This window comes from Trichosurus vulpecula, chromosome 4 (assembly GCF_011100635.1).
Source record: "Trichosurus vulpecula isolate mTriVul1 chromosome 4, mTriVul1.pri, whole genome shotgun sequence".
In the NCBI taxonomy this organism is placed as follows: Eukaryota; Metazoa; Chordata; class Mammalia; order Diprotodontia; family Phalangeridae; genus Trichosurus; species Trichosurus vulpecula.
Window position 1 is genome coordinate 160,841,081 of NC_050576.1, and position 27,976 is coordinate 160,869,056.

Below are 27,976 nucleotides of genomic sequence, written 5' to 3' on the forward strand. Positions count from 1 at the left end.
AGCAATACATTCCAGGGCTGGGGAACAGGTGAATGTCAAGTTTGAGGAAAAGCTAGTGGGCCAGGTAGGCTGGAATGGAGAGTAAAGGAAAGGAAGCATTATGAAGTAAGTCTAGAAAATTAAGAGGAGCACAATGTCATGAGGCTTTAGATGGCAGGCTGAAGAGTTTGTATTTTATCCTACATGCAAGAGGGGGTTACTGACAATTTTTGAGCAGAGGAGCCACATGTTCATAACTGTGTTTTAGGAATCTTAATTTGGAAGGTGTGTAGAAGATGGTTGGAGAGAGGAGAAATGGTAGGTAGGAAAATCCATTAGGAGGCTTACTACAATAGTCCCGGGGGGTAGCTAGGTGGTCCAGTGGATGGAACACTGGGCTTGGAATCAGCAAGAATCATCTTTGTGAATTCAAATCTGGCCTCAGACCCTTAGTAGCTGTGTGATCCTGGGCAAGTCACTTAACCCTGTTTGCCTCAGTTTCCTCATCTATAAAATGAACTGGAGAAGGAAATAGCAGATCACTCCAGTATCTTTGCCAAGAAAACCCCAAATGGGGTCACAGAGAGTCGGACACGACTGAAACAATTAAACAACCGCAGTAGTCTAAGTGAAAGGTGATGAGGGCCTGAGCTAGGGTAGTGGTCATGTGAGTGGAGAGAGGGGGGATAAATAAGAGAGAAGTTGTGGAGTTAGAAGTAAAGCTTGGCAACTGATTGGATATAGGGTACAAGGGAGAAGGAAAAGATATGTGTGACTCTGAGTTTGTGAATCTGAATGGCTGAGAAAGTGATGTGCTTAATGGAGATAGGGAAGTTTTAGAAGGGGAGGAAAAGAGGGGAGTATGAGCTCTGCTTTAGACATGTTGAGTTTGAGGTGGAGATGTCCAGCAGGCGGTTAAGTTGATTGTGTGGAACTGGGGACTAGAGTTCAGAAGAGAGGTAGGGCCGGATATATAGATCTGGGAGTCACCTCTGATGGATAATTCAACCCATGGGACTTGATGAGGTTATAAAGAGAAAAGAAGGGGTCCAGGACTGAGCTCTGGGAAAGGCCTATGCTTGAGGGATGTGGAGTGGGTGATAATCCAGCAAAGGGGGTCTAATGATTACATTGGGGGGATTAGTGATTTAGAAAGAGTGATTAGACAGTCAGAGGAAGAACCAAGAGGGAATATTGGCACAAAAGCCAAGAGATACCTAGGAGAAGAGCATGCCTGATGACATCAAAAGCTACAAAGAAGTCAAGAAGGAGAAATGGAAAAAAGCCATCCTGTTCAGCAGTTAAAGGATGGCTGATGACCTTGGGAGGGTAGTCTCAGTTGCAGGGTAGCTTTGGAAGTCATATTACTAGGGGCTGAGAAGTGAGGGGGGGGGGAATGGAAGCAAAGAGTGGGGACGTGTCTCTCCAAAAATTTGATTATGAAAGGAAGAAGAGACGGGAATGTGGCAGGAGGGGCTGGTGCTTTGAGATTTCAGTGCCATAAATTTACCTGTGATGTCTTTGCAGAGGAGGAGCTCAACAACATGACCTCAGAGCTGGCTAAGTATGGGCTGCAGCTGCCAGCATTCAGCAAGATTGGGGGCATCCTGGCTAGTGAGCTCTCTGTGGATGAGGCTTCTGGTAGGTAGCCCCTGACCTCTGCATGATGAATGCCAGGAGTGGTGCTTTGGATGGGTGGGAAACTCCAGATTCAAGGGCAGAGAACACATCCTGAAAAGGACGTTCTCCTCATCTCCCACTTATATATGGGCCTTCCAGCCTGCCTAGCATATGAGAGCTTGAGGAAGTTATGATGTCAACATGGAATTGGAATTAAAGTTAATCAAAGGTGACCTCAACCTGCAGTTTGCTTCTTTCCCCTTGATCTTGTTTCCATGTCTCACCCCCCTTCCCACCCCAACATCCTTACTCCCTGCCTTCTAGTCCATGCTGCCGTCCTTGCCATCAATGAAGCAGTGGAGAAGGGGGTGGTGGAAGACACTCTTGCTGCACTGAAGAACCCCAATGCCATGTTGGGGAACCTCCGGGAGCCCTTGGCTGCTGTTTACCAGGAGCTGCTAGCCCAAGTGAAGATGGAAAAAATCGCCAACTCCAGGAACTGGGTAACAAGTCCTGGGGCTTGGGTTCCCATGGGCTGGGTTGGCTGACTTAGGGAAAAGCCACCCAACTCCATCTCAAGACCTTAATTTCACACTCTGAAAGGAAGTGGGGAATCTTCCCTGCTTTACAAGAAAGAGAGGGAGCACGCACACTCTGAGATACTGTGCCAGAAGAGTTCAAGAAATACCCAATTTATGGGTAGTTCAGGGACAGGGGAAAGGAGCCAGGGCAGAGCAATGAGAAGGGCTAGATGAGGGTACTGTGGCATAGTGGCTTGATTTGGAATCAGGAAGACCTCTGTTCAAATCCTACCTCTGACAATAGCCATGTGACCGTAAGCTATATACTTAATCTTTATGAGCTTCACTTTCCCTTTCTGTAAAATTAGGATAATACTACCAGAAGTACCCCCTTCCCACGGTCGTTGTGAGACCCAAATGAGATGCTGTATCTAAAGTGTTTGGCAAACTTTAAATATGTCAGTTATTGTAATAATAAAAATTCGTTATAGCCTCACATAGCACTCAGCCCACAGCAGGCATTGGAAAATTGTTGAGTTGAATCAAACTAAAAGGGAAGGAAATAAGCATTTATATAATGCCTACTATGTGCCAAGAGCTTTACAAATATTATCTCATTTAATTGTCACAACAACCCTTGGGAGGTAGATGCTGTTATTATCCCCATATTACAGTTAAGGAAACTGAGGCAGACAGAAGCTAAATGACTTGCCCAAGGTCACGTAGCTAGTGCCTGAGACTGGATTTGAATTCAGGTCTTCCTGATTCCAGGCCCACTCTGCTACCTCATTGGCTCAGAGGTAGGGATCTAAGAGGAGGATGAGAATTAGTGTTTTGGGTTCTAAAAGGCCAGGGATCTATGGAGGAGGATTCCTGGGTTCAATCTCTATGAAGAGCAGAGACCCTGGGATGTTACCGGATGAGACTTTGTCTTTAGAGATTCTTAAGGCCAGCTTAGATGTGCTGGAAGGGGCATGGAAATTTAGCTTTGCTTCTGGACTAGGTTAGACCCCTGGAATAGAGGGAGCTGAACCCAGAAGAGCTGACTGAAATCTGATGGAATGGGTGAGGGAGAGAAGTAAAGAGACGCCGTATCTCAAGGGTACCTCCTCCCGCTAGCATTTTCACCCTCTTCTTAGTATCTCCAGGATGATGGAGAGAGCCACGACATCTACGACCGATATCTGACTCAGGCGGAAATACAGGGCAATATCAACCAAGTCAACGGTAAGAGGGGACAAAAGAATCTGAAGCTTCACAGATAAATCCAGAGCAGGATGTGTAGCCAGAGCCTGGACAAAGCATTTGCCTGTCCTAGTCAAAGTCGGAAAATTTTGACCCCTGCTTGAAATCGTGGGATCAAAGAATTTAGAACTGGAGGAACATTTAGACATCATCTGGTCCAACACCCCCATGCTCAGCCCCAGTGGTACTGGGGTCCCTGAGAAATGAAATGATTCAAGGTCACACAGGTAAGTAGGGAAACTGAGATTTAAACTCAGGTGGTTTGATTCCAAATCCAGCATTCCTTCTACTACACCACATGCTGCCGATCCCTTCATTGTAGCACATGCTAATTGACTTATTGTAAAAAGGAGAGTGGGGTTTGCTGGTGTTTGAGATTTGTGCATTTATATAAAGGGTCCCTTGTATCCCAGACCATTGCCTATCTTGCATATCTCAGAGTATGGCTGTCTCAGACTCCACTACTGATGAAATTTTGTAGCAGGTGTCACCTAGAATCCCTTGTTAGCATCTTTGACCTAGTGGTGTCAAACTCGGGTAGAAATGCAGGCCACCAATAAGGATCCTTGTGGGCCTCATATCGACTTAGTTTTAAAATTAAATGTTATCTATATATGTTGTATTTTTACTTATTTACTATTTCCCAATGATACTTTTAATCTGGTTTGGGTGGCCTGTGTGTTTGACACATCTTTTTTTAATCCATTCCTTCCCTTTCCCCTTACTCCCACCTCCCTCATCTAGACCGGATCAGAATGAAGCCTTCATAGTTTTTTTCTTTCCTGTGGCAAATGCAAACTGTATGCCTGTAGAAAGATTGATCCTTGTCCTTAATGAGTTGCCATTTGAGAGACAAATACTGCAGACCAAAATAAAAGGAAACATGGCTTTCTGGAAGGGGGGAAATATGAAAAAGTTGGGAAGGAAGGTTTGGGGAAGAGATGAGATTGAGAAAGAGAAGTATTTGGGGGGAACAGCTCATTCAAAGGGTCAGGTCGGGGAAGAGGCATAGGTTTGCCTGGTTGGAGCAGAGGCTGAGCTGAGAGAGTATTAAGATGCAATCATTGAGAGAGGGAGGATGATGGAAAAGAAGGTCCCCAAAGTTTGGGATGGATAAAACAATAAGAAATCTTTATAGGTTTGGGAGTAGGGAAGAGTAGTAAGAATGCTACTGGCTTAAGATGGTTCTGGTTACTGATGACAGGAGGTAGGGGCAGATTGAGAGCATTCTAAGGCCTCTGGTCCCTCTCAAATTGCCCAGACCTAAGCCTGGGTTTCTTTTAGTTCATGGAGCTCTGGAGGCTGTTGATGAATCTCTGGAAAGACAGAACTCTGGGGCCTTGCTCGAAGCCCTCTGTGACTCAGCTTTGGCCCTTCGAGGAGTGAGGAGGGATTTTGGTGACTGGTACCTGGAACAACTGAGTTCAGACAGAGAACAGAAAGCGCTGGTAAGTCTGAGGAGAGAGGGAGAAGGGAGGAAATTCTGCCTCAAGGGAGCTCCCCTCTTAGAGACCCCTTCTCTGCTTTCTGCCTCTTCCACCCTAAAGCTAGGATAGACCATCTGTGTTCCATTCAACAAACAATTATTAAGCACCTACTGTATACAAAACAATATGCTGGGTTCTGAGGATACAAAGGTTAAAAATGACCATCGCTGGGAGTAGCTTACAGTCTAATGGGGGTGGGCATCACATGTACACAAATAACTATCATAACTCTCAGGGAAATCTTTTGCCTCTTAAAGGAGCTGGGCTTGGTAGAGCTCCTGGAGAAGGAGGAGGTCCAGGCTGGTGTGGCTGCAGCCAATGCTAAAGGCGATCAGGAACTTGCCAGTAAGTCATCTGCCCTGTGATGGAGGATTGACCTAGACTGGTTGTCAGCTGTCTCAAGGACATGGCAACTCTCCTACACAGAACCTACTTCATTCCTGGACTGCTTGATAGTGCTTAGAAGACAATTTCAGATTGTTTTTAAAGGATTTGCGATCGTGCTATTTGCTTGTTACTAAAACAGGTTTGGATTTGTAAAGCTTGTATGCTCCTTAGTGACGGGTTATTTTCTCCTGAGCATTATATTTTTCTTTTTCACAGTAGCTGCTGCCTATCTGAGCAGCTAGTTAAAGTACGATGTCCAGTCCAAATTTCAAAGGTTATTTGCCTTCCAAGAAGTTACTAATATGCCTAGGAGAAGGTACATTTTGATTGCTTATCTGTGGGGAGCTCCTTTCCCGTTTCAGTGTCTTTGCTCAGTACAATTTCCCACTGCTTAGCAAGAGACTTTTCTTATTGCTCTGGCTATTATATAAATATCTATAATGTTATAATTATGTATAAATTTTATATATAACATTATAGTATAATTTATTATATTTATTTACTATATACTTGTTAAAATACCTTTTACCCTTTTTATAAGAGGTTGAATAAGAAGATTCCTTTTTTTAAAGAAATGAATAAACATAGAGATGTAATCTGTAGCAAGATTTAAAAGAAATAGAATGCCTAAAAACATTATGATACCCTCCTGATTCTAAAAAGCAGTTGTCTCCTAACTCAAATTATACTGTGGATCAGTAAAATCCTACATTCTTTTCTTGGATCATTCTTCATTCTAAAGCCTTAGGCCAGTGGCTTTCAGTGGTTCAGGGCATAAGATCTGGGGGCAAGGGTAGAAAGGAGAGAGAAGCCAGTTTTTAAAGCTTATAGAGCTTAAGAACTAAGAATGTTTGGTGGTAAAAAGTTTTGTGCACTGGTAAAAATTTGCTGTAGACCAGCAGATGAGAAATGATGCTTTACATTCTACTGGTTAACGATTTCTGCTCAACTCAATCTTGTGGTAATTATTCTCTTAAGAATCTTTTACTTTGCCTCACCTCCACAGTTTCCAGGCCCTGAATATTAAGAGCACCCAGATTACTCTTGCTCATTGCACATTTTAAACTAGATGTCCTATAGTCTTCCCATATCTAAAAACAAAAACAAGAAAATACCTCGTTATCTTTTCCCCAATCTCTCCCCCTTTCCAGACTTCCCTATTTTTGTTAAAGGGCATCACCATGCTTCCATTTTTCCACATTCTGTAACCTCATTGTCACACTTGTAATTCTCCATCAACCCCACATATCCATTCAGCTGTCAAATCTTGTTTCAGTCCCTGCATCTCAAATCCATCTCCTCTCCACTCATACAACCACCACCCTAGTTCAGGCCCCTCCCCCTATCACCTCTTACCTAGATTATTACAATAGCCTCTTAACTGGTTTCTCAGCCTCAATATTCTCTTTCTTTAAACCATACTTTGCCCAGCGCTGGAATTGTTTTCTCAAAGTGTAGGGCTGATCCTGTCATTCCCCTATTCAGGTAACTACAGTACTTCCTGACTTCTCCTAGGATCAAATATAAACCCCTTTGCTTGGCTTTTAAAGAGTCCTCACCACTTGGCCCTGCCTACCTTTCTGTCCTCATTAGACATCATTCCCTTTTCCCACACTCTATCTGGTCTAGCTAAATTGGCTTTCTTGCTGTTCCAGACACACACACTCAGTACCCTCATCTCTGCCAGAAATGTGTTTCTTCCCCTCCACTTCTGAGACACCTTTATTGCTTCAAGACTCAAGTACCACCTTCTACATAGAGATTTCCCCTGTCCCCAGCTCTCCCTCTCCAAATTATGTTAAATTTATTTTGTATATGTTCTATTATACATGTTGTCTCAAGGGATAATTTTGTTTTTACCTTCGTATCTCCAGTGCCAAGCACAGTAGCTGGCATGTACTAGGTGCTTAATAAATGCTTTTTGATTGTTGGATTGCTTATCTTGACAGGGCAACACTTCTGCCTAAGTTTGCTATAGGACCGCCTTAGGCTGGGAGGCCTTGCTGGAACTTCCATGGAATCAGATTCTTCATGGAATTCACCCACGGAAATCTTGAGCATTTGGCCTAGGAATTTCTCTTGTAATATTAACCTTGCTGATAATTTATGTCTGGCCTAAGATAGCAAGTCCGGGCCTTTTTCTTTTTCTTTCCTCCCAACTAAAAAAATGCAGAGATACAGTTGTTAAACTTATCCACCAAGAAGACAAAATCAGCCCAGTGTGACAAGGGATCCATGTCACGCAATCAGGGGAATTGATTTCAGGCCAGGTAGACCTTGCATTAAACAATGGAACGTCCCTTGTCAGGGAGGCATCAGATGGTGGCAAAAGTCCTTTATCACATGGTAAAACTAAGAGTCCTACATCAGAACTATATAGTCCTCAGGGTGAAGGCTCCTGCCAGAGGCCTATCTCTGCTCTTGAGGCCTCGGGGACTGGCACAGCCCTGCCTCTTCTTTCTCCTCTTAGGTTTCAGCTTGGTTCTTGTGGTGGAATGGAAGTCAATTTGTGGTGCTAAGAACAAGAGCCTGACCTTTTTTTGAAAATCATTAAGGCTTTCTGAGTTCAGAGACCCGCCATACTCAATTCTAAATTATCTGACCCCATTCCACCCCACACCTTCCCACCACTGCTATGGTACCTGGCTACCTGAGGGCACCCTCTTTGCCTTCTCCCTCTTTTGCCCACACACCATGCAGGTTTGTTCTAAAAATTCATCTACATGGTGAGGAGCCTAGAAGTTTATTTACAATCTATTCTTTTCTGCTCTCTTTTCTGTCTCTGTACTTAAAATAAGGTTCTGTTGTGTTTTTTTTTAAACAATTACAATAACGTACGTTTCTGCAGTATTTTAAGGTTTACAAAGTATTGTCAAGCTAACATTCCTATAAGGTAGACAGCATGTGTTGTCCCCATTTAACAGAGGAAGACACTGTTTAGGAGGCGAAAGTGGCTTGTTCACGTAAGTCACATAGCAAACAAGTGCTAGAACTGGGATTTGAATGTCAAGTCTAGCTCTAATGCTCTTTGTATTAAGCCACAGTGTTGCTATGGTGGCAGTGGCTTTGTTTTAAAATAAGCTGCCGTCAGTGCCTTTGGTGGGTTTTTTTTAATTCTACTATCTTCTGCTTGTGTCACTTGGTATAACCCATTTCTTGTTTCTTTATAGTCATCACATCTGTCATTTCATAATAATATACCACTGCAATGATATAACATAATTATTTGTCCATTTCCCAGTGGGAAGACATAGAGATTGTTTCCAGCTTCCCGCCCTTACAAATAATGCAACTAGGTTTGTTTTTGTCCTGAAAGTCCCTTTTCCCTATTTAACAGCATCCTCAGGGCGTGGTCCTAGAAGTGGCATTGTTGGGTCATTTGGTATGAGGAGTAGTTGTTTAAACTAGTTAATACTGCCCCATTGGGGGGTAGAGCTGGATTGGGGGCAGATACTTTGCTTAAGTGACCAGCTGAACCAACTTTTCTCTACCCCTACCAGTGCTCCAGGCTGTGAGACGGATCAATAGAGCCATCCGGAGAGGGCTGGCCGCAGATACAGTGAGGGAGCTCATGTGCCCTGAAGCCCAGCTGCCTGAGGTGTACCCCTTTGCTGAATCCATGTACCAGCAGGAACTAAGTTTGATTCAGCGGCAACAAGAAGGGGTGAGTCACAAGAAGGGGCCACAGGGTCTCCTGACAACTAGAGAGATTATGGATAGTCGTGGGGCACTGTCTCTTTCCCCTGGCCCTCTACCCATTACTAGAACAGAAATCTTGCTGCTCTCTAACCCCTGATCTTATACCAGTACCTCGCTTTAAGCCATAAGGAGAGATCTGAGGGGAAGAAAAAAAGACAGCCCTAGCCCTTGGGGGAGCTTCCACACCTCCAGAGCACAGATGCAGGAACAAGATCCAGTGGGCCAAAGTTCTCAGTACCTGTGGTGGGGGATGGAAAAGCCCAGAGGGGAGGGGACTTGGGCAGAGGTGGATAAGCCTCAGAAGCCTTCTTATAGAAGAGCAGGGTGGGGGAGGGTTTGACTGGGGAAGACTAGGATTCAGGAAGTCCAGTGGATTCTAATGGAAGGCCGGAAGGTTGGGGGAGGGTGGGAGCAGGTTGGGGGGTGGAGAGGGGGGACGGACACATCCTACTAGGAAGAAAGAGCCAGTGTGCATTATATATATTTGCAATGGGAATGGGGGCTAGTGAGATATGAGATTGTATACTAACTGTCACTTAGATATAACACTTTAAGGTTTGCAAGGCATTTAATACATGTTATCTCATTGGATCCCCACAAAAATCCTGGGAGGTTGGGTGCATTTATTATCCTCATTTTACAGATGAGGAAACTGAGTCTGAGAGTGGTTAAGTGATTTTACCTAGGGTTACACAGCTGGTGATCGCCTGAAGCAGGATTTTAACTCATGTCTTTCTGACTCCCATCAGTTTAGGGTGGGGGGAGGCTGCCTTAAGGCTCCAAATTTGTCGGCGGACTTTCACACGTCTCTTCTAGGAACTGGCTCAGGAGGAACTCTTTGTGGCTTTGGAGATGCTCTCTGCTGTTGCCCTGATTAATCGGTACCTGGAGGCAGGGGATGCTGGGGGCTTCTGGAACAGTCTGGTGAGCCCAGCTTTGGGCCTGGCTGAAGTGGATGGAGAGAATGCCCAACGGTAAGCAAGGCATAGGACCTTTAAAACCTCATGGACGGGAGAGAAACAGGAAGCTGGAATGAAAACAGCGGATTTCCGTGGTACTTTTAGGAGTTACAAAGTGCTTTCCTCACAGCTTTGTGAGGTACATAATGCAAATATTATTAGACCCATTTTGCAGATGATCCGTCCATCGAAAAGCATTTATTAAATGCCTAGCAGTGAATAGAAGGGAGCTAGGTGGTGTTAAGGAGGCCAGTCTGGCTGGACTGTCAGAGTGTGGAAAGGGGAGGAAGGGACTTACAAGTATGATCCTTTTGGACTTTGTTAAGTTTGCTGATCCTTAGCACTGAGAAAACAAGGTTCTGAATAGTCCATGTCCTAGGAGCAAGTCCATGGTCTTCGACTTTGGAAATGAACTCCTTTGTTAGGCTTATCTCTGCTCCAACGTGAAGTCACTACCTGTGCTTCCCCTCAAGAGCCTGGAAGATGGTCCTGATCTTGTGGAAAAGAGAAGGAAATGTATTTGATTGTCCCCTTGACTGTGAGGCTGGTGGAAAGGTGGTGGATAGTGGGAAGATGACTGGATCCTGGATTCAAGCCCTGGCTCTGAGATTCAGTCCCTATGAAATCTTTTCACCTCTGAACCTCTCTGCTCCTCTGCGAAATGAAGATACCAACACTTGCACTCTCTGCCTGGTGGGGTTGCTGTGGAGAAATCACTTTGTAACCTTTAAAGCACTTAGATAAAATTTAAGCTGTTACTATTCTTAGTCTCTTCTTTGAGCCTTAGTTTCTCGTTGGGAGGTAAAATCCTCGGTCTCTCCTGAGTGCTGTGAGATCCCAAACCTCCCAGCTTACCTTGTCTTTCCTTAATCCTCAGTTATTTTGATGTCCTGGGAAGGCTGTGGCAGGAACGGAATGGGGCCGGGGCCTTCCTGAGCTGGAATGACTTGCAGGCCGCTGTGAGCCAAGTCAATGGTCAGGTCCAGGAGGAGACAGAGCGTGAGTGGGGCCTGGGAAGGGATGGATCATGTCAGGGGTGAGACTCACAACCCCCATTCTAGGACTATGCATTCTAGCCCTAGAATGCAGCCTTGGGCTCCCCTTCCTTAGTAGATTCTTGATGTTCCACCAGAGATCCTCGCAGTCAGTCTCATCAATGAAGCCCTGGATCAGAGAAAACCAGAGAAGACCTTGACTGCCCTACTGTTGCCCTCCGCCGGCCTGGATAATATCACTCCCCCTGTTGGCCCCCTGTACCACCATATCCTGACCTCTGCTAAGAGAAAGAAGGCCCAGGTAGGCTTGAGAATTATCCAGCTCACATGATGAAAAATGCTATCCACCTCCACAGAGAGAACCGACGCATTCAGAAAGCAGGTTGAAGCATACTTTCCCCTCTTGTTTGCAAAATAATTCTGTATTAAAAAACAAAATGCAACATAACACAATTCTGCAATGATGTGACCAGATCATTTTAAAAGTATATATATATGAGACTTATTTTTTTAAGTCTTGATAAAGTCAGAATTTAATATTAATATTAAAAATACTTAATTTTTTTTGAGTTCTTGTGGCTAGTATGGCTTTTTAAAATGAAGTTTACGTTTCCATTCTCTTCAACGTAACAAAATAATTTCTTTTTAAAAATTAATTAATTAATTTTTAGTTTTCAACTTTTTTTTTTAGGAATTCAATTTTTTATTATGAACTTAACATCGACAACAAACACTGGCATTTTAATATACAAAAATCAGAAAGAGGATCATATATGAAACCATGAATCTTTATTATGCACAGCTTTTAAAAAAAAGCATGTATTTAATATAACTGGATAGTACCACCTCCGCTATGTATATCTATGTCCCCTTTTGAATGTTCTTTTGCTCTCTCTTTTTTTTTTTTTGGAGGGGGGAAGGTAGGGCAATTGGGGTTAAGTGACTTGCCCAAGGTCACACAGCTAGTGTGTCAAGTGTCTGGGACCGCATTTGAACTCAGGTCATCCTGACTCTAGGGCTAGTGCTCTACTCACTGCGCCACCTAGCTGCCCCTCTTTTGCTCTTTTCTGATTTTCTTTTTAATCTTTTTTTTTTGCATCACCCAATCCCTCTTACGTCTATCCCTGCCAATAAAGCCCTCCTCATAGCAAGTACAGTTAAGCAAAAGAAATTACACAATGCTATTACTGAAAAAAAAGACATCTCATTGTGTACTTCTAGTCCATTACCACATCTAGCAAGTTTTAGAACAGCATTCACCTTTATAAGATTTGGAGTTCTAAATTTTTCCTCCCTCCCCCCTTCCAAGATGACATGCAATCTCATATAGACTATACATGTATGATCATGTTAAACGTATTTCCACACTAGTCACATTGTGAAAGAAGAATCAGAACAAAAAGGAAAAACCATGGGAAAGGGAAAAAAAAGGGAAAATAGTGTATTTCAATCTGCACTCAGACTCCATAGTTCTTTCTCTGGATGTGGACAGCATTTTCCATCATGAGTCTTTTGAAGTTGTCTTAGATCATTGCATTGCTCAGAAGAGCTTAGTCTAACAAAGTTGGGTTGCACATTGTTACTGTTACTGTGTATGATGTTCTCCTGGTTCTGCTCACTTCACTCAGCATCAGTTCATGTAAATCTTTCCAGGTTTTTCTGACATCCACCTGCTCATCATTTCTTATGGAACAGTAATATTCCATTACATTTATAGTTTGTTCATCCATTCCCCAATTAATGGGCATTCCCTCAATTTCCAATTCTTTGCCACCACAAAAAGAGCTACTATAAATATTTGTATGTGTGGGTCCTTTTCCCCTTTTCATGATATCTTTGGGATACAGATCTACTAGTGGTATTGCTAGATCAAAGGGTATGCACAGTTTTATAGCCCTTTGGGTATAGTTCCAAATTGCTTTCTAGAATGGTAGGATCAGTTCACAATTCCACCAACAATGCATTAGTGTTCCAATTTTCCCACATCTTCTCCAACATTTATCATTTTCCTGTTTTGTCATGTTAGCCAATCTGATAGGTATGATGTGGTACCTCAGAGTTGAAGCATACTTTAAAAACAAACTTTATTTTATTTTTTTGTTTGTGTTTTCTTTTGCAACATGGCTAATATAGAAATATGTTTTGCATGACTTCACATGTACAACCAATAACAAACTGCTTGCCTTCTCAAGGAGGTGGGATGGGCTGGAGGGTGAGAATTTGGAACTGTCTTAAAAAACAAATATTAAAAAATTTTTAAGGTAACTGGGAAATTAATAAAAATATATTTTAAAAAAGGAATGATCTAGTTTACAGCAAAGACTGAGCACTCATTGTGGACAGTGCCTCATGCTAGGCACTGGGAGAATAAAAAGGGAGAAAAAGGTACTCAAAAGACACAGAGACAGGAAAGCAGCATGGTGCCATGCATTCAAATACTGGCTTTGCTACCTAACTGTATCTCACCTTAACCACTCACTTATCGTCTCTCTTCCCACCTGTTTTCTCATCTGGGAAATGAAAAGCTTAGAATAAACAGTCTCTTAAAGTCTCTATGTTCTATAATCCCAGAGGAAGGAGTGGAGCCATTGGAAGCAATCTGGAATGGCTTCCCAGAGGAGGTGGAGGATATAGAAAGAGCAGGGTGGGGAAGGAAAAGGAGCTAAGCAGAAGGTAGGAGTTAGAGAGCATGATGGGCAGAGGGAATGGCTTAGAAATTGGGGGAAGCATCTCCAGAAGACTCCAGAGTGTTCCCTCTCCAGCAGGATGGTTGGGGCCCAGAGGAGGTGATGCAGGGTAGAAATCCTGAAGCCAAACTCAAGAGTTAGGACCTGATCCAACAGGCAATAAATAGTCATTATAGGTTCCTGAAGGAGGAGGGAATTTTTTTTGTTGTATTGAAGAACACAATTTCTTTTTTCCTTATGAGCTTTACTTAAAAAGAAAAGAATCCAGTGAATATTGAACCACTATAACTTAAAAATTTTTAAACATTCAAGTAAGGATAACTCATACCTGTACAGTGTTTAAGGTATACAAAAAGCTTTCTTCACCGCAGTTCTGTGGTACTATTATCACCACTTCACAACTGCGGAAACTTGAGTCTTGAGGGACCTTAAGTGATTTGTCTGAGGTCACATACCCAGTAAACATTTTGAATCCAGGTCTTCTGAAGCTAGTCTACTGTGTGTTCCAAATTCTACCCCCACAATAGCTCACTCTAAAGTAGGAGTTCTTACCCTTTTTGGTTTCTTGGACCCCTTTGGCAGTCTGGTAAAGCCTATGGATCCCTTCTTAGAATAAGGTTTGTTTGTTAAATTCATAATTGAAGAAGATGCTAAATGTTCATTAGAGGTCATTTTTTTCTCAGCCATGTCCACAGATTCCCTGCTTTGAAACATCTCAGTCCTTATTGATTCTATGTTTGAATATCAGTAAATGTATTCCTAGTTCTAGAAAGGTTTTACTTTTAAATGTTTTATTTATAGAAATTACACAGCAATTGCTGATTTAGACCTAGAAGGGGCTGCAGTGGCCATCTCGTCCCGTTCCTTCACTTTACAGATGAGGAAACTGAGGCCTGAGGAAGTTAAAGGACTTTCCCAAGCTCACACAGATAGTGTCAGAAATATTTGAACCCAGCTCCTCTGACTCTAGAGGCAGTGCTGCAGCATAGGTGGTGTAGGTGTGTAGATCTTCCCTTCTTCTTGTGTGACATTCCTTACGGTGACATGTTCTATTGAGGCATTCTTCCCCAGCTGTTGATTATTTACTCAGTTCCCAGTTTTTCCCACATTACAGGTAACATCGCTATAAAAATCTTTATAGAGAAGAGACCTTGAAGTAGTAGATAGCACGTGGAGAGAATCTTGCGAGTCTTTAAGATCGAGTTTGAGATTCACCTCTGATACATAATAAAAAAATGTTTTAAAAATGCTAGTAAGGGTTAGTATTTATGGTGTGCTTTAAGGTTTTCACGGTGCATATTCTCTCTTTTGATCCCGGTAACATCCCTGGGAGGTAGGTGCTATCATTATCTCCATCTTATAGTTGAAGAAACTGAGGCAGACGGAGTAACTTTCCGAGGGTCATACAGCTAGTCTGAGGCTGGATTTGAACTTAGGTCTTTCTGACTTCTGCTCCAGTTCTCTAACCACTGTGCTACCTCACTGCCTATTAGTTGTATGACCTTGGGAAAAATCCTTAAGACTGAGTTATAGACTAATTAGGTTCTGAATCAATTGAGGGGGTTTCTGCTCTGTTGTCCTAATGAAAGCACAAGTCTGGCCATCACCCCTTTTCCTGATCTGCCCAGCTACTAGCACCCCACCCGCCATTCCCAGTAAAGTTGTTTCTAAAATTTATTTTGCATGTGTTTAGATGTGTCCTTGTTGTCTTCCATGATAAAATGTAAACTGCTTGAGGACAGGGACAATTTCCTTTCTGTCTTTGTATCTCCAGCATTCAGCACGGTGCCTGGCCTATAGAAGGTGTTTAATAAATTTTTGTTAAATGATTAGAGTATTATCCCAAAGGGATAGTCAGTTGCTCATCTTCCTTTTGTGTGAAAAGATCAGTGGTTATTCTCACCACCAGAAGGATCATCACCAAGGCATGAATTTATATTTTGGCCACAACGATTCTTAGAATTTTCCAGTACGGTATGGATAAGGTCTTGATCTTTGGTGTGGAAAGGATACCCACAGGGATTTAATAATAAACCTTTAGAAGTATTATTACTTTCATTTCAACGTCTAAAACAGACCTCATTATCTTTTGTCCTAAATATTCGCCCTTCTTTTGAACTTCTCGAATGTCTGCTCAGGGCACTCCCATCCTCTTCCAGTCTCCCAGGTTCCCACCTTGGATCATCCTTGACCCCTCATCCCATAGAGGTTGTCGGGGTTGCCTTCATTTCTACCTCCACAGCTCTTACAGGCGTTCCCTTCTCCCTACCCACCCAGTCACCATTCTAATTAAGGCCTTTATCCCCTGTCACCTAGACTATAGCAATAGCCTTCTTGTCAGTCTCCCTGCCTCTTCCACACAGATGCCAAAGTGATTTTCCTAAAGGGTACTTCTGACCATGTCATTCCTCTTTTCAATAAAGTCTAATGGCTTCTCATGACCTCTGGGATCCATATAAACCCTTCCCTTTGGCACTCGAAGCCATTCATAACCTGGCCTCAGACTCCCCTTGTAGCCTTGTTAGATGTTAGTCAGCCTTCTTACTGGGATTTGTACTCGTCATCCCGTTTCCCTGTCCCAGCACCTTTGTACCATAACCCCGCCTCACTTCCAGCTCTTAGAACCTCTAGTAAGATTCGGCTCAATGAGCACCCTCTTCCTGAGGCCTTTCCTGATCATCCCCCCAACTGCTAACTTCCTCCTCCACCCAATCATCTTGTATCTGTTTTTTATATCCCTATATATGTACTTATCATCTTCCCCTGTGGATTGTAAGCTCCGTGAGGGCAGGGACTGTTTCATTTCTATCTTTATCCCTAGCACCTAGCACCACGCCTGGTGCAGAGTATCGTTGCCTATGTGCTTGTTGATTGATGGATTCTAGTTTTCCTCATAATAACCTGTAAAGTGGAAGTGCAAGTATCGTTCCCATCCTACATCTGGGAAAACAGTGACTGACCCAAGATCACTTAGTAGGTAGCAGTGCTGGAACTTGGACCCAGCTGACCCAGTTCTAAGCCCAGCACACCTTCCAGTACTAATAGGCTTTCCCATTGCTCTCCAGAAAGCATGTTCATTTGCATAGTCACTAGCAATGTCCAAGGTCACCTTTCTCCCCAAACCACCAGCTAACAAAGCCTTTTATCATTGTTATTATTTTTGCTGTTTTGATTTATGTGAGGTTTTAGCTTTTTCAAGCATTTGCTCATAATTTCTGCTTCCTCTTTGGCGAATTGCTAGTTAAATCCTTGGACCCTTTAAGAGAACATGGCTTCTGCCGGCTGTGGGTAGGGTGGGTGAGAGCAGTAGGGATACCTGTTAGAAGGTCTGGTCAGGTCAGAGTAGCCAGTTAACCTCATGGGGTGGGGGGGAACTCTTGTAAAATTGGGAGTTCAGATTGACCCCTAATGTCCCTTCCTCTCTACCTCTACTATAGGTAACAAAGGACCCTGGAGCTGTGCTGTGGTTGGAGGAGATCCGCCAGGGAGTGGCCAAAGCTAATCAGGAGACAGAAGCAGCTCAGAAGAGTAAGAAAGCTAAGCGAATTATGCCCATTCCTATCTCATCCCGTCCTTCCCTCTTTGTTAACCACCTCCTGAGAGGAGGCAGACTGCCACAGCAGAAAACCTCTTGACTAAACTATAGAAGAGACTATTTGATGGTCAGAGGGATGAGAGAATCATTTTTGTACTCAGCCCCTCTACTGCCTCACATGCCCTCCCCCAACCTCCTCATCTGTCATTCCAAACACTGGCACATGCCAAGAGCATATAAGAAATCATGCCATAGGCCAAAAAATATCTCCCCCCCTCCTTTTTTTTTTCTTCTTTAGCCTTTAGGTTGGATTCTGGTGGGACTCTGCCCCCAGAATGTGTTTCAGAGTTCAGCCGAGTGAGATGGGGAGGAGAGGGGAGAGGGCGTTCAGTTAACAAATATTCATTAAGCATCTGCTGTGTTCAGAAGACAGGGTTAAGTATGGGGGGGTGGGGCAGTCATAACCAGTCTTTGCTCTCAGGAAGCTCATAACTGTCTAGAAGTGCTGTGCTAAACCACAGAAATGTTACCATCGGGGGCATAAATGAAGGCTTTATCACAGAAGTGATATCTAAGCAGGTTTTTAAAGGGAGGGTGGGTGGGGATTCAGTGCTTCTCACAGTTCCTGGCACATAGTAGGTGCTTAATAAATGTTAATTGACTGACTGCTCTATTCAGTGGCCGAAAAGGTAGAGGGGGAGAGTGTCTGGGCTTGTGAGCTGAAGCCCGAGGAAGTGAGAACACAGGGCCTGTTTGGGGGACAGGGTATTAGTCCAGTTTGGCAGGAGTATAGACTGTATGAAAGTATATGAGGTAAGACTAAGGTAAAGCTGGTACAAAACCTGATGCATGTTTTCTCTTGGAGTATGTCCTTTGCATCCACTGTCTGTCCATTTGTTCAGCTCCTTGAGGGCAGAGCCTGAGCAGCCCGATGAATCGAGGCTTCTCTGCTACATGACCTCTCCACTTTGTTTCCTGCCAGCTCTCCAACTGGGATTCCCCACTCCATTCAGGGAAACCAGCCCCATGTTCCCTGCCCATGCCTTGCCTTGTAACCCCATCAAATGCCTATGGCCATTCTTTCTTCTTGAGGTGCCGGTTCTCCTTTATGCATCCACTTCCATTTCTGCCCTCCTTCCTAATTGAGTTCAACATAATCTTCCTCCAGGGATCCATGCAAGACTGATAGTGTCCCTTCTCTTGACCCTCCCCATTTTCAGTTAGCTGTTTCCTCTTCCCTATCACGCTGTATCTCTTCCCTCTCACCTCTCCCACAGCCCAGAAGAGCATGCTCCTTGGGGGAAGTTCCCTAAGAACTAATTGACTCATCTCTCTTATCCTGCCACCCTAGTGGCCCTTGGAGTGGCTGCCATCAACCAAGCCATCAAGGAGGGGAAGTCAGCCCAGACAGAACGGGTATTACGTAACCCAGCCGTGGCCCTCTATGGGGTGGTCACAGAATGTGCCCGTGACTACCAGAAGGCATTGCAGGAAACCATGGAAAGGAAGAAACAACCAGGTATCAGTCCTTCTCCCTGCCCCTATTTCCATTCTTCCTTCTTATCCTTCCTACCTCCTACCTCCCTACCTCTTCAAATCTCTCTATCCCTGATCACTTTTTCCACAACTTCTTTATAGAAAACAAGCTCTTCTGGGTCCAGCACCTGATGAAGGACGGCATTGCCTACTACTTCCACCTGCAGACTTTCCAGGGGACCTGGGAACGCCCTCTTGATTGTATCCTAAATACTTCCCACCTCACTCGTGAAGAGATCCAGGTTAGTGGCAAGGGAGGCTAAAACCTCCTGACTTGGTCACAGTCGCAATAAGCCACTCCTAGTGAGGTTCCCAATGTCATTCCTGTCTGCTTTTAAGGATCAGGAATTCACCAAGGCCTCTATAGTTGTCCCCACTGCCCTAACATCAGGCAGCATGGAAACTGGAGGTGGGTCCCCAGGGAAACATCCAAGAATTTTAGACTCAAGTGGGCTGGCTAAAGAAGTCGAAAGAGTCCTGTAGTGGGGAGCCTTGGGCTCTGAATTGTAGAATTGTCCAGTCTGACCCTCATCTAAACAAGAAGAGATGGTCTGAAGAACTCAAGGGAGAAAGAGGCCGCTCCCCCTCTGAAGCAGCCCCTTGTACTTCGGGATAGAGCTGACTGCCGGCAGGCAAACTCATTCACACCAAGCCTAAATTTGTCTCTTTGTAGCTTCTATCTATCAAGCACTGCCCTCTGAGACTAAGCAGAGTCAGCCCAATTCTCCTTCCACATGGTGGCCCTTCAGACCCTCGAAGACAGCTCTCCTGTTCCCCTTGAGTCTTCCCCCTCTCTTTAGCCTGACATCCCTGTGTCTGTCGACTGATCTTCATACAACTTGATCTTAAGGCCCTTGGCCATGTCCTGATTGCTGTCTTCTGGATGCTTTCCAGATTAGCAATATCTTTCCTAAAATGGGGTGCCCACGTTAGGTTTTAGCCTCTCCTCCCACTCCCTCCCCTCCAGTCCTCTCCTGAAGCCTCCAGGGCATAACTGACCTGGATTTCTTCACAGGTGAGGTGGGAGTTATTTTTCATATTCATTATTTCACATAGCACAATAATATTCTGTTGCATTCATGTCATAGTTTGTGTAGTCATTCCCCAATTATTGGGCACCTACTTTGTTTCCAATTCTTTGCTACTACAAAAAAATGCTGCTATAAATATTTTTGTATTTCATTTTGAGCTTACAGTCTCTAAAAACTCAGAATTTTTTTCTGAAGAACTTCTGTCTAATCCTACCCACTTCTTCCATCTTGTACTTGTAAAGTTAATTTTTTTTAACAAGTGAAATACTTTGCATTTATTCCTATTTAATTTAATCTTCTTAGATTTGGTAGTATGATAGAATGAATAGAGGGTCAGATAGTCAATATTTATCAGGAAGACCTGGGTTCAAATCCTGCCTCTAGACACATATTAACTGTAACTACAGTCAAGTCTCTTAACCTCTCAGTACCAGGAAACTCTATGACTATGTTACCAAGGAGTTTCTTTGGTAGAGAGTTTACAAACTGGGAGTCCCTTGTGCAGATGAAATCACAAGTCCAAATAAAAAAGATTGAGCCCAGGGTTCTAATCTATAAAGAACTTTTTGAATCCTGTCTTCTCATTTAACATGCTAGCTTGTACCTACCAACATTGGGTCATCTGCAGATTTAATAAGCATCTCCTCTGTGACTGAGTCATAAATAAGTCTGTTAAATAATATACAGGTCCAAGTACAGATCCCTGAAATACTCTGCTAGAGATCTTCCAAATTTACATGGAAACATTAAAAACTACTCTCTGGGCCCAGTCATTCAACCACTTTCAAATCTACCTAAGCATATTATAATCTCCAGCCTTGACCTTTTCCATTAAAACATCACGAGGGATTTTTGTCATGCTTTATTTTTAAAATCCAAGTAAACCGTAACATTTTCCTGACTGACTAGTCTAGTAACCCTGTCAAAAGAGGATACGAGGTTAGTCTGGCATGACTTGTCCTTGATGAAGCTGGCTGGCTCTTTGTGATTGCTGCTTCCTTTTCTAGATGTTCACTGACCATCCCTTTAAATACATTGTCAAATCTTGCCAGGAATTGAAGTCCATCTCATTAGCCTCCATGGGGCTGTGGATTCCATTCTCTTCCCTTTTTTGAAAATAGGAGTAACCCTTGCCCTTCTCCAGTTCTGCGATGACTCCCATTCACTTCTTTCGAAGATCACTAACATAGGTTCAGCAATCACATCTGCCAGTTCTTTTAGTATCCTCAGTTTTAGATGACTGGGGGCCTGGTGGCTTGAATCCATCTAGGGTGGTGAGGCATTCCCTTATTATTTACCTCCTTATCTTGGGTATCAACTCCCTCTCTGTTGTATTTATTTTCTCATTTTCAGTCCAAAGGTCATTCTCCTTGGCAGAGAAAACAGAAGTAGATTAAGAATGGAGTAGTTCTGCCACCTCTCCATCTTCTCTTATGATTGGCCCATCTATTCTGAGCACTGGTCCTCTTCCTTTTGGAGCCCCTTCTTTTTTCCTAACACAACTAAAATCCCTGCCATTTCGTCCTTAGACTTCTTTACCAGCCTAAGTACATTCTAAGCATTAGCACCTCTGACGATCTTCAGGTAACGATTTTGTCATCTTCCTCCATTACTTGCCTTCTCACATTCTGTGAGTGTCTTTTAAAAACCCAAGTTGGTCATTGTGTTCCCTGTGTGTGTCTATATCAGGCTCTTTAGACAGCTCCCTCCTTTCGTCATCAAAATTGCTTCTTGGAATTTGGAATTTCACTCTGGAGAATTTACCATCCCTCTTGAGCTTGCTCTCTCTATGGGATTTTAGTCCCTGGCCTCCTGTCTCTTCTTCTACTGTACCCTTTGAAATCTTCTGTCTCAAAATCTGATGACAAACTATGCCTTGTTTTCTTCTTCTCTGTCAGCAATTCTAAGATGAAATGCTCACGTTCCCACCATTTCCACCCCTAGAAACTAGCTCTTCCTTGTTGGTGAGGTTCATATCTAGAACAGATGTTCCCCCTCATTGTTTCATCCACCTTTGGAAGGATGGAATGGTCAGAAAGGCAAGCTCAAAAGTGATTAGCTTATGGAAATGTTTTACATGACTTCACATGTATAATCAATGTATCACTTGCCTTCTCAAGGGGTGGCAGAGGGGCAGGAGGGAGGGAGAGAATTTGGAAATCGAAATTGTTCATTATAATTGGGAAATATTTAACAAAATAAATAAAAATTTATTTTAAAAGTTAATAGCTTCTCTTCTCTGGGCAGATAGAGTGCTAATAGGTGCCCAAATAACTGAAGTCCCCCATCACTATCATATGTGTCTATGCCAGACTTGTGATCTATTTCCCAGACCTTTTCTCCAGTTCTTCTTTCTGCTCACCTTCTGAAGTTATACCCTTGCAAAGCAATATTCCAACCATAGCTCCATCACGTATTAGCTGTATGACCTTGGGCAAGTCACTTCACCTAACCTAGGCCTCCAGTTTCTTAATCTGAAAAATGGTCTAGATAATCTTAATTTTCATTCCAGCTCTAAAGGCAATGATCCAATGAGTTCTCATGTAATGAAGAAAGTACTGTAGGAACATGAGGGAGGGAGATAGGCAGAGCGAATGGTCAAAGTGATAGGTGGAAGAAAGCATGACATTGAGGTGGGAGCTGGAGAGAAAACTTCCTTCACCCTTCCCTGACCATGATCATCCCATCTACCTGCCAGGTCAGTATAACTCTCCCCACTATCCATTCTTTTTCCACAGGCAGCAATCACAACAGTTACTGCCGCCCATGACCGACACCAGCTTTGGAGTGCCAATGTTGGTTTTATCGTCCAGCTCCAGGCCCGAATGCGGGGCTTCCTTGTTCGGCAGGAGTTTGCCAAGCATTCCCACTTCCTAAAGACCCGGCTCCCAGCCATTATCAAGATTCAGGTAGAGCGGTCTTCCAGACTCTTGGTTTCCCAGACTTTAAACGTCTTCACCCCATCTTCTATACTGAGAGAAAGCTAAGCTGTCTTTGGGTCCTCAAAGAGTTGTTGCACAGAAAATAGAAATCCTCTTTGTCTGTGCCAAGGACAAAGTGAAAGGAAATTGTAGAAGAAACTGAAATTGCCCAACAGGATCGTGGAGGGGGTGAAGTGAGAAAGGCAGATGAAATTTCTCAGAAGTACAGAAGTGTCTTCTGCCTTTTCCCAAAACCAAAACGTGCTTGAGATTGCTCTTCCAAAAGCCTTCTCGGTGGATGTCTTGGGCAAGTTACTTTGGTGGGACCAATGTCACTACACGTGTCATCTTTCCTCCATCCATTGTCCTCTTCCTCTCCTTTATCATTCTACATTCCCCTTGGGCCAAGCACTTTGGGCTTCACCTTATAGATTTGTTGGCTGTGCATGTGTGTGTGTGTGAGTGTGTGTGTGTGCGCGCGCGCGCGCGCGCGCGTGCGCATGTACGTTCCCGTTGCCTAAAGGGCAGCTGGGTAGTCCAGTGGATAGAGCACTGGGCCTGGAGTCAGGAAGATCTGAGTTCAGATCTATCCTCAGACTCTGACTAGCTCTGTGACCCTGGGCAAGTCGCTTAATCCTGTTTGCCTCAGTTTCCTCATCTGCAAAATGAGCTGGAAAAGGAAATGGCAAAACCACCCCAGTATCTTTGTCAAAAAAACCCCAAATGGGTTTGTTCACAAAGAGTCGGACATGACTGAATAACTACAATTCCCCATTGCCTGCTGAACGAGGTCCCAGGCTCAGCTTCACATTCAAGGCTTCACGTAGTCTGGACCTAACCTGCTTTTCCAGCCCTCTTCCCTGCTGCTTTCCTACATGTGATCTGTTCTATAGCAAAATACAATTTGGGTCTTGGCTCAGTATATGGATTGATGGGGGGAGGAGGGGCAAAGGGAGAGAGGGAAGTATGTGTGTAAATGCATGGTGATGATTATGTGCTTATGTGTATGATCGTTTGAGTTGACATGTGTGAAGGTACGAGTACTGTACAGGTAATGCGTGATTAAGTGCCTACTATGCGCCAAGCCCTAGGGATAAAAAAAGAGGCAAAAGACAGTCCCTGACCTCAAGGAAATTACAGTCTAAAGGCAACATACAGACAAGTGTAAACAAACTATGCACCAGCTAAATAAGAAATAATGAACAGAAGGAAGGCACTGGAATTAAGAGGGGTTGGGGAAGGCTTCCTGTAGAAGGTGGGGTTTTAGTTGGAATTTAAATACAGGGAGGTCAGTAGTTGGGGTGGAGGAGGGAAAGTATTCTAGGCACAGGGAACAGACAGAGAAAATGCCCGAAGCCAAAGATGAAGTGTCTTATTTGTGGAACAGCCCAAAAGTCAGTGTCCCTGGATAGAAGAGGACATGCCAGGGAGTATGGTGTAAGAAAACTGGAAAGGTAGGAGGGGACTAGGTTTTGAAAAGGCTTTGAATACCAAACAGAGCATTTTGAATTTTCTCCTGGAGGCAATAGGAAGCCACTGGAGTTTATTGAATAGGAGAGTGACATATTTCAGGAAAGTCACTTTAGTGGAGACTGGATTAGAGATGACAGAGACTTAAGGCAGGCAGACCCACCAGCAGGCTATCCAGACATAATCCAGATGTGGGGTGATGAGGTCTGCACCAGAGCGGTGGCAGTGGCAGAGGAGAGAAGGGGGCATATTCGAGAGATGTTGCAAAGGTGAAATCAACAGGCCTTGGCAACAGAGTGGATATTGAAGGCGGCGTGGAGTGCGAGATAGTGAGGAGCCATGGGTGACTCCTGGGTTGTGAGCCTCAGGGTTTGGGAGGATGGTTTTGTCCTCTATAGTAACAGAGAAGGTAGGAAATGGGAAAGATTTAGGGGAAAAGAGAACGATTCAGTTTTAGACATATTGAGTATCTACTGGGCATCCTGTTCAAGCTGTCTGGTAATCTATACCGATGTGCGCGTGTGTGTGTGTGTGCGTGCGCGCGCACATATATACAGGTGCGTATATATACATATACACACATTTATGTTTGTTGTGTATATGAACGGATATTTTTGTGTGTGTGTACAATATGGATATTGTCATGTGAGTGAATAGATAGTCTCTGTGTGTATACCGCATGCATGTGTGCATGTGGGTGGGGGAATAGATAACACCCTGTGAGTATACCACGTGCCTGAATGTGTTTGGATGAGTGGTTTCTCTTGGTGCATATGTAAGGATTTGTAAGAATGTGTGGTGTTTGTGTGAGGAAGAGCAGTGTGGTGGAAAGATTGCCAGTTTGGGCATCAAGAGACCTTGATGTTGACCCCGCTGTTTGTGACACAACTTATTTAACCTTTCTTGGCCTCATCTTCTCATATATAAAATTAGGGTGTTGGCCCCTTTCAGCATCTATGCAACTGTTGAACCTTTTTCTTTTGGGTATTGGTGTGTGTCTCTGTTACACTGGTGGGTGATTGGGACACATAGGGTAGGATTGGACCAGGTCTCACAGCGGTATACGCAAACCCTGGGCACCCCATCTCCTCTATCTGTCTCAGTAGAATGTAAGTTCCTTGGGACCATGGACTGTCATTTTTACCCTTATCCCCATGCCTAACGTAGCACTAGGCACATACTAGGTCACTTAATAAATGTTGAATTTCAATTTGGAAACATGAAGATTCTCAGTCTTCTCTAGTCTGCACCTTCACTCCTGAGCATCTAAGATAGGATCTGATTTCATGGGGTGGTTCAGGCTTGGGGAGGGGGGGAGGAGTGCAGACAGATGAGATGATTTAGTCTTCTGTAGTCTGCACCTTCACTCCTGAGCATCTAAGATAGGATCTGATTTCATGGGGTGGTTCAGGCTTGGGGAGGGGGGGAGGAGTGCAGACAGATGAGATGATTTCTTTTTTCTCCCAATTTGTAGGCTCATTGGAGAGGTTACCAGCAGAGAAAGATCTACCAAGAACGGATGAGGTTCTTAAAGGCAAATGTGGCTTCTGTGATGAAGGTACTCATGGTTGGGCTTCTGGGGACTCTCTCCCCACAAAGGACCCATTAGAAGCAATTTCTTAATCTGCCCTTTTTGAGATGCCTAGAGGAAATGACCTTAAGGTCTGAGCCCTAGACTGAGAGTGAAGAGGAACTGACCCTAGCAAATGACTGTGGATAAGTTGGGTTTTTTTGTTTGTTTTTTCCAAGGGGAGAAGGCAGGGCAATTAAGGTTAAGTGACTTGCCCAAGTGTCAAGTGTCTGAGGCTGCATTTGAACTCGGGTCCTCCCGACTCCAGGGCCAGTGCTCTACTCACTGCGCCACCTAGCTGCCCCGAATAAGTTGTTTAACCTCTGTTAAATCTGTCACTCCCTCACCCTCTTTTTTCTCCTTCCTCTCTGCTACTCCTAATCAGGAGACCTCAGGTGAATCCTCCCTTTCTGGACCTGAGTTTCCTCATTTATAGAATGAGGGAGTTGGACCTCAAATGTCCATTCTGGCTCTAAATCATGGGATACTATAAAATGCTCCATATCCCTTCAAGGCTGGTGAGCCAGGGGTCCTAGGAAGGGTAAGTGACTCGTTCAGTGACTCAGCACATCCATTGATGGAACCGGGGGACTGAACCCAGACAGCTAATTCCCAGTTATTTGCTCTTGCTCCTGCCCCTCCCCCAGAGTGGGTAGCGATGCAGCTTATGACCAGCACTTCTTCTAGCTATTTCTAAGCATATCTATGTTTCTCTGCCCTTGTTGTATCCCACTGTTATAGGAAGGGGCTCTTACATTATCCTCCCTAGGTTACTGAAGGAAATTCAATTCCATAACGTTTATTAATCACCTACTATGTGCCAGGGCAGCTAGATGGTACAGTGGATAGAGAGCCAGGCCTGGAGTTAGGAAGACTCATCTTTGTGTGTTCACATCCAGCCTCAGACACTTACAAGCTGTGTGACCCTGGGCAAGTCACTTCACCCTGTTTGCCTCAGTTTCCTCACCTGTAAAATGAGCTGGAGAAGGAAATGGCAAACCACTCCAGTATCTTTGCCAAGAAAATCCCAAATAGGGTCACAAAGAGTTGGACACGATTTAAAAATGACTCAACAACAACATGTGCCCTGTGTTGAGCCCTGGCGATACAAAAAATAACTTGTGGATGGAGACATAACTGAGACTAAGGGGGGAAACCAGGCTCTCTAAACACCTGTTAGATCTCCTTTTAAGCTGTTATTGTTTTATCTGAATTCTGGATGGGGGACAGCAGCCTGGGGTCTGAGAGCAAGGGTCTGCTTGTAGTGCTGATGGGAACAATGTGTCTCTAATGCTGTCTCTCCCTCCCAAAGATCCAGGCCTGTGCCCGGATGTGGGTGGCTCGGAAGAGATATCGAGAAAGACTAAATTTTTTCCAAGAGAATGTAAGTGCTGGCCCCTCGTGCTCCCTGTATGTCATCTTCCAACCCATGCAAGCAAGAGAAGAGGAAGAAAGGTGGTTGCTTTCTTTTTCTTTCTCTGCCCACTAACAGATTAATTCAGTTGTGAAGATCCAGGCATTTTTCCGAGCCAGGAGAGCCCGGGATGACTACAGGATGCTGGGTGAGTTGGTTTGCACCTCAGTGGAAGGTGTTTATTGTTTTCAGTAGTGAGACTGCTGTGTGATTTTAAGCAAGGTGCTTTACCTCTCTGGGCCTGATTTCCCTCATCTGACAGTTACCAGTCAACCTCCCCCATTCCTGAGCGTTTCTCTTGGTTTAAGGGGAGATCTTTAGGCAAAAGGAGGCACAATCCCAACTCTTGGGAAGCTCCTGCTCCTGCAACAATAGATTCTGGCTATTATCAGCTGTCACAGCAATGGGTTTAGACTAATAGCCAAACTGTGTAAAAAATTAATAGATTTTATCATAATTCATTAATGAGCAGACTGTGTCTGTTGTCTGAGATCCAGCCCAGCCAGCTTTGGAGAGCCCTGTATCACCAGAGGGTGATCAGGGGGTGAATTTTTTCATTCATATAAATGCACCAAGACCATCCCCTGCTCTCTTATTTTTTTTAAGGCCACTAGGTGGTGCATTGAAAACATAAGGTGATGGGCCTGGAGTCTGGAACCACCTGAGTTCAAATCTAGCCTCAGACGCTTACTAGCTGTGTGTCCCTGGACAAGTCCCATGACCTCTCTCTGCCTCAGTCTCCTCATCTCTAAAATTAGGCGTCTGGGTGCTAAGTGGCTTCTAAGATTCCTTTCAGGTCTAAGTCTATGACCCTGTGAGTAGCCCAGGCCAGGGAATTGGAATTGGGTGGGAAAGATCATTGGAAAGAACTGTAGGTTAGGGGACAAGACAACGAATGGGACTAAATTCCTTAAAAAGCC

The 27,976-nt window shown here is 44.1% G+C and overlaps 1 protein-coding gene across 1 annotated transcript in view; it reads left to right on the top strand.

Annotated features, from left to right (window-relative positions):
- IQGAP3 (IQ motif containing GTPase activating protein 3) overlaps positions 1 to 27,976 on the top strand; it is a 62,715-nt gene that overhangs the window by 13,552 nt on the left and 21,187 nt on the right. Inside the window, exons 7-22 of the mRNA XM_036755365.1 lie at positions 1,507 to 1,620; positions 1,924 to 2,102; positions 3,269 to 3,347; positions 4,650 to 4,813; positions 5,110 to 5,197; positions 8,740 to 8,903; positions 9,755 to 9,912; positions 10,775 to 10,896; positions 11,030 to 11,193; positions 17,017 to 17,107; positions 18,466 to 18,633; positions 18,753 to 18,892; positions 22,420 to 22,590; positions 25,547 to 25,630; positions 26,955 to 27,026; positions 27,135 to 27,204. Coding sequence (XP_036611260.1) covers positions 1,507 to 1,620; positions 1,924 to 2,102; positions 3,269 to 3,347; positions 4,650 to 4,813; positions 5,110 to 5,197; positions 8,740 to 8,903; positions 9,755 to 9,912; positions 10,775 to 10,896; positions 11,030 to 11,193; positions 17,017 to 17,107; positions 18,466 to 18,633; positions 18,753 to 18,892; positions 22,420 to 22,590; positions 25,547 to 25,630; positions 26,955 to 27,026; positions 27,135 to 27,204 — 2,028 coding nt within the window. The remainder of the gene's footprint in view (positions 1 to 1,506; positions 1,621 to 1,923; positions 2,103 to 3,268; positions 3,348 to 4,649; positions 4,814 to 5,109; positions 5,198 to 8,739; positions 8,904 to 9,754; positions 9,913 to 10,774; positions 10,897 to 11,029; positions 11,194 to 17,016; positions 17,108 to 18,465; positions 18,634 to 18,752; positions 18,893 to 22,419; positions 22,591 to 25,546; positions 25,631 to 26,954; positions 27,027 to 27,134; positions 27,205 to 27,976) is intronic.